The 18,276-nt window shown below is 50.4% G+C and overlaps 1 protein-coding gene across 1 annotated transcript in view; it reads right to left on the bottom strand.

Moving 5' to 3' along the window:
* Positions 1 to 18,276, bottom strand: part of C7PHXorf38 (chromosome 7p CXorf38 homolog) — an 807,084-nt gene that overhangs the window by 327,714 nt on the left and 461,094 nt on the right. The window contains exon 5 of the mRNA XM_069636539.1: positions 14,771 to 14,935. Coding sequence (XP_069492640.1) covers positions 14,771 to 14,935 — 165 coding nt within the window. The remainder of the gene's footprint in view (positions 1 to 14,770; positions 14,936 to 18,276) is intronic.

Below are 18,276 nucleotides of genomic sequence, written 5' to 3'. Positions count from 1 at the left end.
GATCTGAACCAAGTCGGCCGGGTGCCCCTTCCCGGTTATGTTTGTGCCAAGTACTGGAAAGGATACCTATACATTTGTATGGAGACCGCTATAGTCTCTGTGGGTGCTAGGTGTAGTGGCCCTGAGCCAGATATTACTGCTCAAGTGCCCACTCCCTATTGTATAGAGGGGGGAATATGAAACATATCCGTCACTCCAGAGCTAACGTATGAAGAGCAGAGGCCAATCTTTCTCAGTGTATTATATGGATATCAATGGCATGAAACAACTCCATACAGGCAATAAGCTGTTGAAAGTACATTGTATGCAAGAAAAAAGTCCTAAAAGTCCTAAAAGCGATCCACACAAATCCAGGACGCCCAAGACTATGTTAAGGTCCCACACCGGGTGCGGTCTCTTGACGGGCGGGTAGATCCTTGCAAGTCCTATCAGATGTTTCTTGATGATCGGGTTGGAGGAGGAGAAAATGCCTTCCTCCGAGTTCATGTAAGCCCCAATGGCTGCGAGGTATGTGTGGCAGGTGTCCACCTGCACGCCTGAGTGGGCGAGGCGCGCCATAAAGGAGAGCACAATGTCCTCCAAGGTGCACGCCAGGGGGTCGAATCCCTTGGAGTCTGCCCAGTGGCAGAATCTGGTCCATTTGCTTTTGTACTGGGCCCTGGTAGCCTTGCTCGTGGCGCACTGTATGATCTCCAGATAGGCCTGCGAGAGGCTGAGGTGCCGAAGAGTTACCTGCTCAGGTACCATGCTGTGAGGGCTAGTTTCCCTGGCGCAGGGTGGATGACTCTGCCCCCCTGCTGTGCCAGAAGATATGCTGGGCCCGTCGGGAGGTGAATCGGCGGCACTTCCGAGAGACTGAGAAGCTCCGAAAACCATGGCCTGGCCGGCCACAATGGAGCTATTAGAATGATGAGGAGTTGGCGAGACTACTTGATTTTGCAAATACCCTGTGGATCAGGGGAGTGGGAGGAAAGGCGTAGGCCTTCATTCCGGTCCACTGGAGATGAAATGCGTCGCCCAGAGAGCCGGGGCCCTGACCTTGCCAGGATGCGAACTGGGGTCACTTCTTGTTGTGCCAGGTGGCAAATAGATCCACCTGGGGGTGACCCAGCCTGTTGAAAATCTCCTGAATAACGAGGTAATTTACCTGCCACTCGTAATTGTCTGCTCCCAGCCTGCTGAGCCTGTCCGCTTCCAGGTTGGATTCCCCCGGGAGGTGGACTGCTGTGAGGTAAATGTCATTTTTCCAGGGCCCACTCCCACATGCTGATTGCCAGTCTGCACAGAGGAGGGGATCTGGTGCCTCCCTGCTTGTTGACGTAGTACATGCTGGTCGAGTTGTCCATCTGGATGAGGACAACCTTGCCCCTGAGACGTGGTAGGAATGCCATGAGCGCCAGCCAGATGGCGTTCAGCTCTAGCCAATTGATGTGGTATTCCTGCTCCTGTCGAGTCCAGGTGCCATGGACCGAGAGATCGTCCAGGGTGGCTCCCCATCCCTCGAGCGAGGAATCTGTGGTGATTGTGGCCTGCGGAGTGGGCGGCCGGAAGGGCTTGCCCCTCCGTAGGTTGCAGTCTCTGGACCTTCAGATCCAGGGAGCACATCCAGTCTCCCTTGTCCAATGTCTCCGCTATAAAAGCTGGCATAACCATCTTGAATTTATGCAGGGGTAAGGAGAGGTTGAGGGTGGAAAGGTCCAGCACAACTCTCAGGCCCACCTGGTTCTTCTTCTGAACGGCGAAAATCCTGGAGTAAAAGCCAAAGCCTAGCTGGGAGGCTGGGACTTCCTCCACTGCATGGCTCTCTACGAGTGACCTGATCTCCGCCAAAAGAGTTGCTGTCCCAACCTGTGGGAGTGGAGGGAGGAGAGGCTGTGATCGGGAGGTGGTACCTCATGGATACTATGGAGAGGATCCAGGGGTCCGTGAAATTCTGGTGCCAGAAATGTGCATGGAGAGCAAGCCTGCCCCCCACCAGAGACATGTGGACCCGCAGGTGTGTGTCATGCCTTCTTTCCCTCAGAGGCTGTCGCGGAGGAGGGGGACTGGAAAAAGCCCTTACTCCGCCCCCCCTTTTTGTTGCTTGTGCCGGTTCTGAGACAGCAAGCGGTCCGGCTGCCGGGATCTACATTCCTGGAAGCCTCGGGGCGTTGCTGAGATTGGGTGTACGATTTGGGCGTGGTCTTTGTAAGGATGGACAAAGATTTGGCGTTTGTGAGCTGTTCTTCTTTTTGTCCAGCTCTTCATCCGTGGAGGAGTGGAACAGGTCCCCCCCTCGAATAGTAGATCTAGGATGCGTTGCTGGACATCCGGGTTGAATTTTGTTGCCCGGAGCCAGGCTGTCCTTCTCATGTCTGTGGCAATGCAGATGGCACAGCCAGAGGTGTCAATATGGGCCACTGTGGAATCCATGAGATCATGCGCCACCATCTTAGCCTCTGCTAGCCCCGCATTAAAGCGTGATTGGCTTTGGGCAGGGAGTTCCGGAAGGAAGTCTGCAATTACCCACCATAACCTTTGGTTGGCAGCCGCCAGCATGGCGTCTGCGTTGGCCTGACGAAGATGCAAGGAAGCGTTGGAATAGAGTTTCTTGCCGTATGCCTCCAAGATCTTCTCCTCCTTGACTAGCAGCGCCGCAGAGGAGGTGGCTGAGGACGGCTGAGGCTTGGAGTACAGTGATGCTGCAGCGATAACCGAAGAGTGCGGCTGAGGATGGGCCGAGAGCAAGAGTGTATCCCCCCTCCATCTGCCTGTACTTGGCGTTCAGGCGTCGATTGACTGGCTGGGCCGAGTGGGGTTTGAGCCAGCCCTTTTTGGCCAGGGAGACTACATTGGTTTGCATTGGAATCCCCGTCTTGGCAGAGGGGCGTCGCGTGAGGACTTCAAGCAGGACTCCCTCTGCTGGCTGCTCGACTTCGGGCTGGGGCAGGCCCAGATATTCTGGCACCCCAGCAAGATGTTCGTGGAAGGCCCTGGCTGAGGATGGCGTGTAAGGATCCTCCTCCTCATCAGTATCCTGTGGGTCTGGGGGATCCTGTGGAGAAGGAGTAGTTGGCGCCAGAGACTGGGGTACTGGGACCGCGGCCGGAGGCTGAGGAAGCGGCAGAGGCTGGTACAGAGCCGCCTGAGGAGTCGGCTGGGGAGCCAGAGGAGGTGGCTGCGCCGTGGCCTGGGGCATCGGCGGAGGCATCCTTGGTGCCGCTAGCATTGCGGGAAGGACTTCCCTGATGGCGTCTTTGATTATAACTCCCATCTGAGGTGACTTCATGAGGCCGAGGAACTTCTCGAAGAGCCCTTCCTCACTGGCCAAAGAGGTGGCAGGGGGTGCTGACGGGGTAGCCGGGAGCTGCTGGTGCCACTGCGTATCCTGTCCATATGGACGCAAAGGAAAACTGCCCTGCACAAATGAGGGGTAGACTGTAGGCCACGTACCTGGTTGAGGCCAGTCCCACCTCGACACTCGCTCTTCGCCGAATTCCTGGAATGGCGTCAGACAGGTGCCCCTTACTGGCGCAGCTGCCATTTTTGTGCCTGCAACGTGTTGCTCGGCCTGCTGGGCCTGGCCTCCTCCAAGACTCTTGCATGTGGATCACAAGGCCTATCCTGCTCCTCAGGCCTAGGCCCGGTAGGTCTGACACCCTTGATCCGGGGGTCGGTAGAGCTGCGTTTAGGCGCCCCCTCTGACGTATTGCCAGTATTAGGGTGTAGCTCCTCGGCCATGGTGCCGGTACAAGGGCAGAGCCCCTCAGGTGAATACCTGGTAAAAGAACCTTTCCGGTCCCTCAAAACTGCAACCGGGACCCGAAGGCCGGTAGCTGCAGCAGCCTCGGTGCACATGCTGGTAAAAGTCCCTGGGAAGGAGTCTCCCTTGAGGGTGCGATGGAGAATATCAGCCCTACCTTGGGCCTGGTTCGATGCTTCTCGAAGTTCTTGAGATCCTCTGAAGGCAACTTCTGGAAGAGCTCCCTCCACCTGGCTAGTCTGTTCTTCAGCGCTTTCGAGGACAGCGAGTCACATGCTGAACAAGCTTGCCAACGGTGGGCTGGGCCAAGGCAATGTAGGCAGAGGGCGTGGGGGTCTGAAGTTGGGAAGAGCCTGTTGCAGGATGGACACCCGCTGAACCCTGTAGAAGTCGACATGTGCCGAGGAGGAGCGCGACGCCCGAGTACCTGAATGATAAAGAGACAAAAAAAGAAGACAAAGAGAAGAAGTATCGGCGTGTGGAATTACATGGCCGAAGCCAAACCCAGAAGCACTGGTGAATTCAGCATGTTCCCGTCAATGCGGAAAAGGGGACTGAGGTGTGGCGCCGGAGGGCAGGGTGAGGGCAGCGCATGCTTGCCAGGCCGCACCCAGGCACGCCTCTAAATTTGAAGGAGAAGAAGGTTTTTTCTGGTGAAAAAGGTTCCGTCTCCCGTCCCTTGGAAGAAAGGGGACGGGACGTAAGAGTATGGGAACTGTGGGCATTATGAAATCAGGTGTCATGTGGTCCACAGGAAGGGGCGGTACTACTTTCTCCCAATATTCTCTGTGTAATGAGGTTGGTGGACATGGAGAGACGCACAGTGCTGCTTGTGGGTGATATATTTGTGCAACATCTGCACAGGTATGCCGTGCAAAGAGTCGTTCCTGCTAATTTCGGGTTCGAAGGAGTGGACGCTTTGTGGGCCAGTCTCGATGTATGCAGTTTTGGCGGGATGGTTCGCCTTTGCAGATATGTGGCCTCTATCGTAACTGGTGAAGTTGTCCTGGTGCATTATGGGTTATATGTCGTGTGGACGTTTGCCCCGTCATCTGAAGAAGTTGATGAATGCAGTGATGCAGATTTTCCCCACTGCCAAGGTCGTTTTCTCACCCATTCCCCCAAGAGCAGTATGGGACCATGCCGGTGTAATTTGTCCCCAGCCACAGCTCGGAAGGTGTCTTATGAACAGAGGCATGCCTGCATTTATGTGCACTGATGGGATGATCTCCACCGACTATGAGAGCATGAATTTCCAAAATATATACTGTTTCCATGCAAATGGCATTTCTTTAAACGCCCTTGGCAATACCATTTTCTTGTACACTGTGCAGGAAGCGTTGCCCATAATTCGGTAAAAATTGAAGGAGGAGAAGCAAACATAAAATCATACAAAGAGAACAATCTAAAAAGTTGGTTTGCAAGCATGTAAAAAAAACGTAAACAAAAACCAAAGGAAAAAAGTTACTTTTTCAGAGGGACCACTAAAGACACAATCGCCTACCCTGTTTCCCACTTGCCCCCCCCCCACCGCCACTCATTCCTAGCATCAAAACTCAGCGGATTATGCTGTCGTTTCAGGATTACACCTGCCACATCCAGCCATTTTCAGGATGGGAGCCATGGAAATGGGACTGTGGAGCGAAAGACACTGCTCAAAAAGGTTTGCGTCAGTGGTGTGTACGCAAAAACTGTGGGAGAAGGTCTCTTTGTACAAAGAAGTGCAGAAGGCTATGGTGGAAGTGTGCAAGGTAATGGGCAGGCATCCTGGGTGTATGCATGAACTGTATGTACTTGTTTAAAATTCATAACATGCATGCAGTGCTGTTTTTGAGCGATCATTTTTTAAAAGTGTGCAGTAAGTAGGGTCCTGTGGGAAAATAAAAACCTGTGCAGTGTACAAGGTAAGTAGGCATCCTACTGTTATGAATGCATTGTGTGTATGATATCATATGATGTGCAATTGTATGCTATGGCATTTGTAATGCGCCTATATACACGTGTACCAAAGCGCAATGAAGGCAAGGGAGGTGGAACAGAGGGGAGACGGAGGCAACAAACCTACTGGGCCAGGTGTGACTTAATCGCCCAAGTGCATGGGTGGGGGCAGGGGAAGGTACTGTACATGGGAAGAACAAATGAGGATAAGTAAAAATACAGGCCGATTGTGCCAAGTGCAAGAATAAGTGCACTCATCAGGTGGTGAAGGGACTGTTAGGGATACAGAAAACAGTCCTCAAGTGCTGGGTTTGCTAGAAAGGCAGTGCAGGGGTTCGCCTGGCATGGGAGGCGGCATGGGCCCGACATCACAGAGTCGCCAGGTAACCAGTGCAGAATCAGTTTACACCAGGCAGTCAGCTGGGGACAGGAGGAGAAAAAGCAGACGCAAAGAGAAAGGCTTTGAGGTGCTTGCGGTACCCGCAATGGTTCTCCTCACGTTTCAGGGAGACAGAGAGGCTGTTGCAGAGGGAGGCCACAGCCGGAAAAAAAATCTACCACCAACTGGTTGCTTGCAGAGGCAACCAGTTTTTCTCATCTATAACACCACAAAGAGTATGGGACTAAGATCATGGATGTTGTTCCAAGCCAGAGGCAGCAAGGTGTCTCATCAACAGAAACACGTATACTTTGTTGTCCGCTGGTGGGATGTTCTTCTGAAACAATGACCTCATTGGTTGTGGAAATGCAGAGTTTTTCCACGCAAATGGCATTTAGTTGTCGCCCATTGGTAATGCTGTTTTGTTTGCCCGTCTACAGGATGTGGTGAAGAGTTTACTGTAACAATGTGAGCACAAGAAAACACAAAAAAAACAGAAAAAAGTGCTTCTCTAGAAGCATCGACAAAAAATGCAAAAAAAACGTTTCTTTTCAGAGCCGCCCCTTACAATGAACTCCACCTACCCTGATTGCAATTTATTCCCCCATGCCCGCACGCAGCACAAAAGCCACATCCAGGCATTTTCAGGATGGCGGTCATGAAAATGGCACTGTGGAGGCAGACGGATTGCGCAATAACGTTTCTGGGCGTGGTGTGTAAGCAGAGGACTGTTGTACAGAACTGATACTGTTACACGGAGAGCTCTTCAATGTCATTGGTGGATGCGTGTGGAACTTTTTAACAATATGCAATGACAGCGTGCTGGAAAGAAGAAAGTGCAAAGGGAAGAAGGAATGTTTCTGCTTTATTGGGGCACAGCCCTCGCCGTCCTTGAGGGAAACACACATGCACATACTCCCGTTTTCAGCATGCTACCCAAAAGATTTGGGACAGTGGGGACTATCGCACCTGCGGGTGTGGGTCACAGGAAGGGCCGTTCATAATTTTCTCCATTACTGTGCGCACCGAACCGGACTGACATGGTTGCTATTAGTTGCAAACGCAATGTAGCACATCAGATTTGGTCTAACATCACTTACACGGCAAACCTATGTGGCCTGCTACTCTGTTCTGAAAAGCTGCAAACAGATTGCAGAGCATCTCTGGGGTGTGGCCTTTTGTAGGGCTGCTGTGGAGAACTTGCACCCGGAAAACAGGTCTACATTGTTGAAAAACATACATACATGTACAACGGCACATTGTGGTGTGTTCGTAAGCATGTATTTCCGAAAAACACTCCGTACATTGCTCAACACTGTACTTTGCTGCTGTCCGAGGATCCGGATCATGTCCCTGAAATAAAGGCCCACATGTAGCGTGGGTGCGGTCGCATGGTGACGTCACCACTGTTCTCCTTTGGGACGGCTGTCCGCAGGACGTGTTTTTGGCGGAATACGTTGTGCGCATGTGCATAGGTGTCCTATGCACACAGTTGCCACTTCTCTACTGAATAATAGTGCGTCACACGTGCGCCGACCATTTTGGGAGACGCTGGCCGTTTATAGGGTATAGCAGGTGGGATGTTTAACTGTATAGCTACCTCTAGGACTGTTCTATGTTATTTTGCCGCAGGATTTTTTGTCGCCGGACTTTTCATTGCCGTTTTTTTATCGAAAAAAACGAATCGTTTTTTTTTGGGGGGGGGTTACCCTCATAAACCCCACCTTTTTCTTTTAATTATTCCCTTTCACCCACACATATTTATTTAATTTTTAACCCCCCCCCAAAAAAAAACGGAATAGTCCCGCGACGAAAAATCCCGCGGCAAAAGAACGGTATACCTTCTAGGACGTGGGTGGGCACCTCTTTCCTAATTAACGTTAGTTCGTATATGCTGCACAGTGGGAATGTTACCAGGACACAGAGGAACAGATACACATGCGTGTACTTGCACAACAAACAAACGTCCGCTCCCATGCGTAATCGTAGGTGGTGGACAACATGCAGAGCGTGCTGGCGTCGTACGGATGCCTCCATTGTCATTGTGGATAGGTCAAGCAGCTGCAGTGTCGGTAGGACACTTACCTTTTCCTTAATTGCAGTCATTTTAATGAGGACTGTGTGCTGCTGAGTCAGAACGGCATTTCAACAAAAAAACAATACCACATATACACTCAGAAATATTTGAATTATTAACGTTTGCTTATACACATTCATACACATCATTAGGAAAGGGAAGGGGTAGCAGAAGTGAATACTTATTGTGGGGAATTGGGGATTTGCACCAAGTTTGTTGTGAGGGGAGGAAGAGATTGAGGTATCACCGTAACATCTCCCATCATACCGATTTTGAGTGGATGGCAGGCTCTGCCATGGGGAAAGGGTACACATGCAGGTCTGCCAGTGCCGTTTTATTTTGTCCATAATATACCCTTGTACACAAACTTTAAGGCGGCACAATTGTTCACCAATTTTTCAACTTTGGCTTCCAGGCTGTCCAATTTGCTATGCACAGAGTTTCTTTCCTTTCCTATGGCCGTATGCTGTTGTGGAAGGGTTGCTGCTTATGCTGCCTTGCTTTCCTTTCCAATATGTTCTCTTACAGAAAAGCAAATGTGGTTGGTGTACATTTTTCCATAAATATTACTTAATTTACGCTTCACACTACTGTGAGTACCAATGGGGTTAGTATCGTAAGTCATAGCGTCATGAGGGAAATTTTCTTCCACCCACTCTAAGGTACTTGCCATTGCTGCGTAACAAAAGAAACGTTATGCTTCCCTACTATTGTATACTGCAGCACCTGTGCAATTATTAGACAAACTGTAGTGTGCTTACTACATTGTAGTGACATTCTGCCTCTCTAGATATACATTCCCCCCGTATCACACATTTCAGACTCTCCCAAAGCACACCCGGGAACTGTACTGAGCCGACGTTCAATTTAAGAAAGGTGTCAATCGCGCCTGCAAGCCATCCCTAAATACCGCATCAGACAACCCTTCGCTATTGAATCGCCACGCAAATCCACCCCACGCCCGTCCTTCTATGCCCAAATCTAAAAGCACAGGCGCATGATCCGAGAGAGTGCGGGCAAGAATCTCGACCCCCTTGACCCTGCCCAACCCCGATTGCGAAAGAAGAAAAAGGTCAAGCCTCGAGGCCGACCCATAAGTATCGGAGTGACATGTATATTGCCGTGACCCTGGGTGCCGCACTCTCCACACATCCGCAACTTCCCACAAAAGTGACACCTCCCGAAGACGATGCATCCCTCTATTCCCTCCACATTGCACTCCCCAGGATCTGTCCAATTCAGGCTCCATCACAGTGTTAAAATCCCCGGCCCATATCACCATCCCAGCCGCCGAGGCTCCCAGCTGTTTATCTTTCCAATCAAGAGTCTCTACCGTATCATTACAAGGCCCATAGTAGTTAACAAACGTATACAACTGTCCTTGTATGGTGCCCCGTACTATAAGGCCTCTCCCCCCTCCTCTTTCACCACTGAAACCAAATGGAACCCGACCCCATGATGAATCAATATGCAGACCCCTCTTGCATATGTAGAATATGACAAAAAATATCTATGACAGCCCCATGATTTCCCAAAGGTGGATTCATTATCCCTCGTTAAGCGTGTCTCTTGGGGAAATGCTATTGTGACCTTATGTCTCTGCATGTACAACAGTACCTTGCAACGTTTTATGGGGCATTTCAATCCTCTAACATTCCATGTACAGAATTTAATTGACCCCATACTCCCAACAAGTAGCTATATAGCCTCCAGATTGCCCCCCCACTGTAGCCCACCGCAGCAGGACGTCAAAAACCCCATCAAACAAATGTGTCAATTCCCTCCCCCACCAGCAACCCCAACTTGCCAGTGAACAATTATCCCACCCCCCTCCCTTTTGAACACCCCAACACCAAACTTGGGACTCAAACATCAAACCTTGTTAGAGCTTCCGCCTGAGGAACCGCTCTGAGCCCAGCCAACCCCACCCACTTCCAAAGAACAATGCTCCCCGTCAGCCAAATCTACATGAGTCAGTGGCCACTGCAGAGGCTATAGTGGCATAGAGACCCTATTGTTCATTAGTCCCCCTTTGCCGGGACTGCCTCGGCAGCCGCTCCAAGAAGCTTGAGGCCTCCTCCGGTGTGTGAAAGAACTTTGCTTTGCCATCGTGTTCCACCCGAAGCTTTGCCGGAAACAGCATAGCATACCGAATCCCTCGATCCCTCAAATGCTTCTTCACTTCCAAAAAATGATTTCCTGGATGCCTGAACTTTGTCCGAGAAGTCAGGGAAGAGTCTAATGTTGTCTCCTCTGTAAGACACCTGTCCCTTCTCCCTTGCCTTGCGGAGAGCGGCATCCCGATCCCGGTAATTCAGCATCCTTGCTATGATCGGACACGGGGGTGCCCCAGGGACCGGTTTCCTTCCTGACGGCACGCGGTGCGCTCTTTCCACAATGTACATGTCGGAGAAACCCTCCGAACCCAGGGCCTCCTTAAGCATGACTTCCACCTGCTGCTCCATATTTCTCTGGTCCATCGATTCCGGCACACCGACAATCCGCAGGTTATTCCTCCGAGAGCGCGACTCCAAATCACCCTGTTTATCCACCAGCTCTTTCAATGCCCTCTTCACCGCTGTCATGTCTCTAACAAGGGAGCTGGACTCATCCTCCACCGTCGACACCCTACCCTCCACTTCATCCAGTCGATCACTGTACTTGTCTAGTCTCACCTGCATATGGTCTACCTTGCAGGTGAGTGTGTCCATTTTCCCATCCAGGGCCTGAATGCTGGTCTGCAGTTGGTTAAACATTGCTTTAATATCCTGGAAGGCCCCCAGAGGGTCGACCATCGGCGGGGACTGTGTCTCCCGAGCTTGCTCCATGGAATCTGCGATCCCAGCCGAAGCCTGGGCGCCAAACTGCAGCTTGGACTGCCGCTGTCTGCCTCATTTACCAGATTTAGACCCCCCCCGCTCCCAGGAGGGGGTAGCACTCTGACCAACCCCCCCACAAGGCCTCCCCCCCAGGGTACCAGACAGAGATGTCAACCATGCCCGAGTCCCCTCAGATGGTGTATGTAGCCACAGGTGCACCTCCAGCCACCCCCAGCCGCAGAGAGCCCCCTGCAACGGAGAGGGCCCACAGCTTATAGGGTATCCATGATGTAAGACACCGCAGCACACTATATGGGCTACCTTCAGCCTCGCACATCCTCACACAGCCAATGTTCCACCACCAGGCTCCTCCTTGCACTGCAGTGTCCAACAGCGCACCCGGGCCCCTCCCCACCGGGGATCACTGCCAGCGCCAGTCACAGTTAATCAGCAGGATATGCCCGGAGCCCAGGCACTCCGCCCCAGGCCGCGTCCATCCCCCACCCGGTTCGCCGTACTCCAAACCTGCCCTTCCACAGCTCTGTGTCCCCAGCTTCCACCTTCTCCAGCAGAAGAGACCTTGCAGATTTCAATGCAGTCTCCAACCCGGGGAGCCAGGCAGGGGCCCCCCACAACCCCAAAGTCCACTCGGGCAGACGCCCACTACGGCGCCGATCTCCACAGGCGCGCCCTGGGCGCAGAGACGCGCACAGCCCCAGGGAGGAGCGCCCCTCCACTCCCAGCCTCCCGGGCCCGGCCTGCAGCACGTCCTCGTCTCACGTCAGGAGCCGTCTCCTCCTCGCTGCCCGGCCGACCGTATGTCCTCCGCCAGGCAGCCCCGAAGGGCCTCCAGGTCTCCAACGTCGTCTTCTCCCTCAACCAGACCTCCAGCCGAGCCGCGTCGGTGGGGCCGTCCCTCCAGTACCGGCGCACCCTGCCACGCTCGCACCGAGGGCTCCCACTGGAGCGTCACCCCCAGGCAAGGGCCGAACCTCCAGGGACAGCTCCACCAGTGCGCTGCGCCACTGTAGCCCTGCCAGCCCGAGGCCGGGACTCCGCTGAAACTTGTCCCGTGTATGGAGACAGAACGCCTCCGGGAAAGCGCCGAATTCTTTCCGGATTTTCCGGTGTAGCTGAGAGCTCACGGGCTCGCTGCCTTTTTGGCTGGGCTCACGAGCGCCCCCACATTGTAGTAACATTCTGGTCTTTGTACTTTCCAGTCCGTACTCTGGCCATTCGTTCTTTGTTCCCATGTACAGTAGAAGTACAGTAAGATTGTTAAAGGCAGACGTCACTTCTCTTGTTGGTGCATTCCGTTATGGTGTACTCTTTCGGCTTATAGCCATTTACTATTATCAAATTACCAATAGTTTCTTCTTACTATCCTTTATATCACCGACTATCGAAACACCAGACGCCAGTGAAGAACAAGAAAACCAACAGTCGAAAGACTCCCGCCACAGATCCGTTTCGACCCCTCTAATGCTGCTGTGGGCTTCGGCCCACACAGTAGGGAGAGGGGGGGTCATTTTAGAATGTATATGCCCCTTTTCGTACACTACATTTGCCTAGCTGCCGTGTCATTCCGTTATTGACAAGACCCCGTATACATTTTGCCTCAAGTGCAATAGGAAATTTCCCTGGGTCGATAAACACCTTGTGTGTAACTTGCGTCTCCCACGAGACCACGTTGAGGGTTCTTGTCGAGCATGCAGGCTCTTCAAGCCCAAGACTTGAAGGACCGATCTACTAAACGCTGGGCCCACTATGCCAGGCAGCTCAAGGATATGGAAGTAGAGGGTGCTTTCAGCGACGGCAACAACATTGCGGTATCAGATAGCGAAGGCGACAGGGTTACGCAAGCACAGGACCCTGACCCCGGAAGACAGGCCGGCAGCCTTGTTATGGGGACAACACCCGGCAGTGTAAGCGCCATCACTTCATCCTCCACTAAACACAGAACCCACAGCCGTGACACAACACACGTGTCGAGCAGACGGCAGTGCACGACGTCTAGGGAGAGGCCCGTTGAATCTCTGTCCTCTGGGCACTCTCGATCGAAATCGCCACATGACAGGCCTTGGCCGACGAAGGACGGTACAGACGTCACGCAAAAACCTCCCACCGGGGGCAGATTGTCTGAGGCTCCGGTTCAGCCCAAACCAAAATTCGACGTTCTGCGTCGATTCAGGTACGAGACCCCATACAGTCGGGATTGACCCACTTAGGCAAGAAACACGCTTCAGGGGGCCACGGTAAAGAGACAGAGTCCAAGAAAAGGTCCACTAAAACCCCTCATAGGGAAAAACTCAGGAGGTTAGGCCCACTCAGAAGAGCAAAGAACCCGCATCTCATGATTCTCTGTCTTCCAACATGAAAAAGAAGGTTCCTCCTTCTACCTTACTTCTTCCCACAAATGAAGATTTAGGGCTCCCTTCTCAACCATTGGTCATCCTTGGTTCTGCCCAATGGTCGGCTGAGGATATAGACAGGGTCATGAGGAGGATGTCCTTTATGGCCAACTTCTATGAAAAGGACCCTGACTATTTCAAGAGCTTCCACTCCACCCCCTGTCCCCCCCACTACAGCACCCACTGGGTCGCAGATTCCTGCTCAACCCCCTGCTAGGAGGTCTCACCCTGAGAATCCAGTGCAAGGCATAGTCATTGACCTCTAGAGGCCAGACTCAGACCATGAGGACCTCTCTATTCAAGAGGCAGCAGACCCTTATTACGGGGATGATGCAGCAGACCCTTATTACGGGGATAAGGACCCTGAGGTTGACCCAGAGACCAATATGTATGTCATGGACTCTCCTGTTAATCAGAAACTGTTTCGACCAGCCCCTTCTGACCCGCTGTATATCAGAGGGCAACTGTAGCCCGATTCATTAGTTGTTACTACAACAAGGGAGAGGGTTGGTACTCTAGGCTCTGCCTGACAAGGAAAGCAAGAGACTTTACACAATGGGCAGAAAGGTGGCCTCCTCCGCGGCATTCCAAACCAGGATTGCTAACAATTCTACCCTGTTGGCCAGCTACAACTGCCCCAAATGGGATAAGCTCTCGGCCTTACTATATTTGGCCCCGGTACCACTTACGTCTCAGCTTGCCCAGGTGGCCGCTGAAAGCAGGGCAGTGTCAAGCTGCTTATTAGCCACGGACAACGCAGGCAGAATAATAGCAGAAGGGACACTTATCAAGCGTCATGCTTGATTGCGAGAATCGGGTTTTAAACCAGAGACGCAAACTACTCTTATTAACATGCCCATTGAGCCCAATGTGCTCTTTGGCAAGGATGTTGAACACGCCTTAAAGACGGCCAAAGAAGAATACGATACTCTAAAGTCATTGAGCCAACTGACCAATAAACCTACTGGCCAGAGGAGAAACAGGAATTGTTGTGGTTCACGAGGCCAAAATTCACAGAGGGGTTCCACCTATAACCAGAGCCAAAGTACTGCCTGGGGAAACAATCAGGGTCAGTCCTCCCAGAATTACCCTAGAGGTGCGCGCAGATCCTGTGGTCGTGGTCGGGGCAACTCCTCCCGAGGTGGCACGCCACCTCAAAAGCAGTGAGAGAGAAAGAGAAAGAGAAAAAGAGAGAAAGAGAGAGAGAGAGAAAGAGAGAGAGAGAGAGAAAGAGAGAAAGAGAAAGAGAGAAAGAGAGAAAGAAAGAGAAAGAGAGAAAGATAGAGAGAAAGAGAAAGAGAAAGAAAGAGCGAAAGAGAAAGAGAGCGATATTGTCCCACCAGATCCATAGGTTTTACATTATCAAAAGATTTGAAAGTATACATAGGTACAACCTCAATGTACCTGTTCGGACAGCATGTCTTGTTCTTCCGCTTGATTATACATTTCCTGAAGCTTCTCCTTTAATAATTCAATTTCTACTTCCTCCAATGAGATTTCACCGACACCATGCAACCCATCCAGGTGGTCTTCACCAGGGACCTGCACTGCCCAGTCAGATGACAAAACCTGTTTGGGAGTATGAACAAAGACAACACACCTAAATATCAACTACATATATATATATATATAGACTAGAAGCAAGCAAGGTAAATCATGTTTCAGTATGTTCTCTCTCTTTTCCCTGCACAACAGATGGCAGGCCACCAGTTTTAAGAAACTCAGCTACTGCAAATTCACAACAATGTTTAACATTGCAAGACAGGCAATTTTTCTACAGTGGGTTTGTTGGGAGACAAGCTTCCATTGTAAAAATGCCCTTAATTGAGCGCAAAAGCTCTGCTTATTCTCCAAGATTACTACACACCAATTGTTCATACAGGCAAAACAAACAGTGTGCAGATAGAAACATACAATTACATAAGCATGAAAAGTACATAGAAATACATGTACGCCTTCTACTACTTGCATCTATGATTTTGCTTTAGTGTCCATGCACACAACTGCCAATAAGCTAACCAAACATTGGCAGAGCCAATAGTTGTCATTTATGTCTAGGCATGGGAAAGGTATTTGCCACGCACTGCCATAATGGTACATAATGGCCATAAGAAAGCAACTGGAAAATAGTGCATATGAGAGTGCCTGGCAAATGCATAATATCTCTACACAAGACAAAACTGTTGGCTTTGTCTGTGCCTTTTTTTAAAAATAGGACTTGAGTGCAATGAAGCGCTATAAATCAAACGGCTGAAGTTCCACTTGGTTAAGAAATGTTTACTACACCAGTAGCGCATGTACATCTGCGGTTGGGCCTCATTACGACCCAGAGTCGTTTTTTGCCAGCGCCTGGCAGTGGGGAATTACCGGGGCATTACAGCCCTGGTGGTCCCGGTAATTCCCCATAGCCAGGAGCCGGAAAAAATGCCTCCCCATTCCCATTCGAGTCCCATAGGACTCAATGTGAATGGGGAGGATGGAAGCACCAGCACTGTTGATAACGGTCCCGGTGCTTCCGTCAAAGTCTGCGAGCGGGTGCCGTTCCGCCCGCCAGGTCAGACCTGGCGGGAGGGACGGCATCCACCCACAAAACTCGGAGTGTGCCCGTTCAGTAACAAAAGTGCCAGTAGCTTACCGGCACCATTGTTACCGGACCGGCATACTTATAATGAGGCCTATTAACTCTCAGCAAACTGCTTAAAAATAGCACTGGCAGGCCAAAGTGTGTAGTTACTGCTAGATAGAGATAGCTCTAAGAGATGCTCATGGCCATGCGTAGTGAACAGGTGGATAAATAACTAATCAAACCAAACAAAATTTGTGTCCCTCCTCACATGTTATCTTACTCCTAGCTGTATCTACTGCAATAGTTTTGGTTTATGGGTGATGATTAAGCACCACTGAATAGCCAAAACTAAAAATGAAACCCATTCAGGTCCCAAACCATATCGTAACACAAAGACTGCTTTCTGAATGTGATTTTACATCAAGTAGAGGCAAAGCCACCAAATACTCAGATGGTTTGAAAAGAATATTTGCTGTATATTAATAATGCATTGGTTTTAAAATTACAATAGCAGGAGCATTCTGTATGTAGATCCAAGATTAAGCAAACGTGTTAAACCCTTTAACTGTGCCAAATGTAGATAGCCTGTCATATGCTGCCATATAACAAAACCCTTGGATATCTGTGAAAAAACTTTAGTTAATAGATTTACGGTAATCTGATTCATGGCAACACACCCGTTGAAATTCAGCAGATGTGGGGAGTGATGAGCCTCTTAACTCTGCATCTCCCCAGTTGAGATCACCAATGATGTCATTTTGTATCTTATTTTGAATCCCTTCTGTGATATGATGTATGTGCTCATGGGCTTTGCAACGGTGAGACCCTGAGTTAAGATGCTCATCACCATCCACAACTACTGAATTTCAAGGGTTGTGTTGCGATACATTACTCTTATTAACCTTTTTTCACAGAATTATAAGGGTTCTGTTATACTATACCTTTTTCGGGGCTTTTAGCCATGTCCAGTGGCCACAGCACATGTTCCACCAATGATTTTAAAGGGGAAATCCACTAGCCATACCCTTCGGTTGAGGTCCATACTCCACCTCCTTAGTACCCAACCAGATCCCACTAGCCATAGCCTAAGGCTATGGCCAGCAGCATCAGGGTTCACTGCCCTTCGGCTTTGGCCAGTGGTTTCAGCCATCTCCACTGTCCATGTTCTGCCAAATATAACAAAACACAGAGAGACTTAGCTGGCAGCCTGAGGATCCACTATACATTTTGCACCAATTATTTAAAAAGAACCACGCCCCCTACCCAGTAATATGGATCCCACCTCTGTGCAGGTTTAAAATACTCTCACCAAGTCTCAGTGGTCAACAGGCTATTAATTCTAGCCCTATTTTCCCTCCCTCTTTTTATTCACGCAATAATTTATTGCGCTAACAATAACTCTTGCAGCTGCCCTCCATTCCCGCAGACGTCATTCCCACCTCGTTGCCGATGACCCTCCCCATGTTATGCAGCCCACACAAGTCTGAGCCAAATAAGTCTCAGAGGAACGTTAGATTCACGCCAAGTCGGAGAACAATCAATACTAAGCTTTGATACTACTCCATAGTGTTAGAGTGGATTTCTAAACTCTGCTCTGGTGAACAGAGGTTTAGGAGGCCACCCTTGTTAATGAAACAGGGGACACTTCTAGGAAGATATCCAGACCAATTCACAGTAGCTTGTAGAGCAGTCCAGGCTAAGTCTCAGGAGTAGTGGGGGTGATCAGAGGTCTTTGATTAGCACACACAGTGAGATACCAAGAATTACCCTGAGACAGTAGTATAGGAAAATATACAATTTATTAGGCCCAAGAATAAACACAAGTGAATAATGAAAAGCAACAGTAAAAACACCACTTAAGCAACACACAATGTTAAATATATACAGTCAATGTCAATGCGCTCAATTTCTAAACTCCATCAATACCTGTAAGGGAAAAGGTCAGACAATCTTTATAACAAAGACAATCTTCAGAAATGGAAAACCCTCACTTTATAAGTCCAACCCTGCGATGATTGGAGCTTTGTGCTCAATGTGCGATGCATGCGTAAGTCACTAAGTACCTTTCTAAGGAGCAGGCAAAGTTAGGGACAGGATTCTGAAGGGTAAAAATGGGTTCCAAGAGTCGGGTGGATCTGCTGCTTTGAACAAAGCTATTCGCAACTTTCGGAGGGCTTTAGATAGCGGAGGCTAACCAAGCCAAGGGGAGGACCACAAGGGAGCCTCTGTGCGTAAAATTGAGTGGATGAACAAGGGGCCACCGGTAAATGGTTTCAGTACTCACCACCCTTAGCTCGGTTTTGGTCCAAACTTGGCATGTCTGGAGGGGGCTGTCAGCAGTTCG

This window comes from Ambystoma mexicanum, chromosome 7p (genome assembly GCF_040938575.1).
Source record: "Ambystoma mexicanum isolate Mex_15411 chromosome 7p, UKY_AmexF1_1, whole genome shotgun sequence".
Lineage (NCBI taxonomy): Eukaryota > Metazoa > Chordata > Amphibia > Caudata > Ambystomatidae > Ambystoma > Ambystoma mexicanum.
Note: the sequence above shows the minus strand (reverse complement) of the source record. Positions and strands in the feature narration are given on the sequence as shown.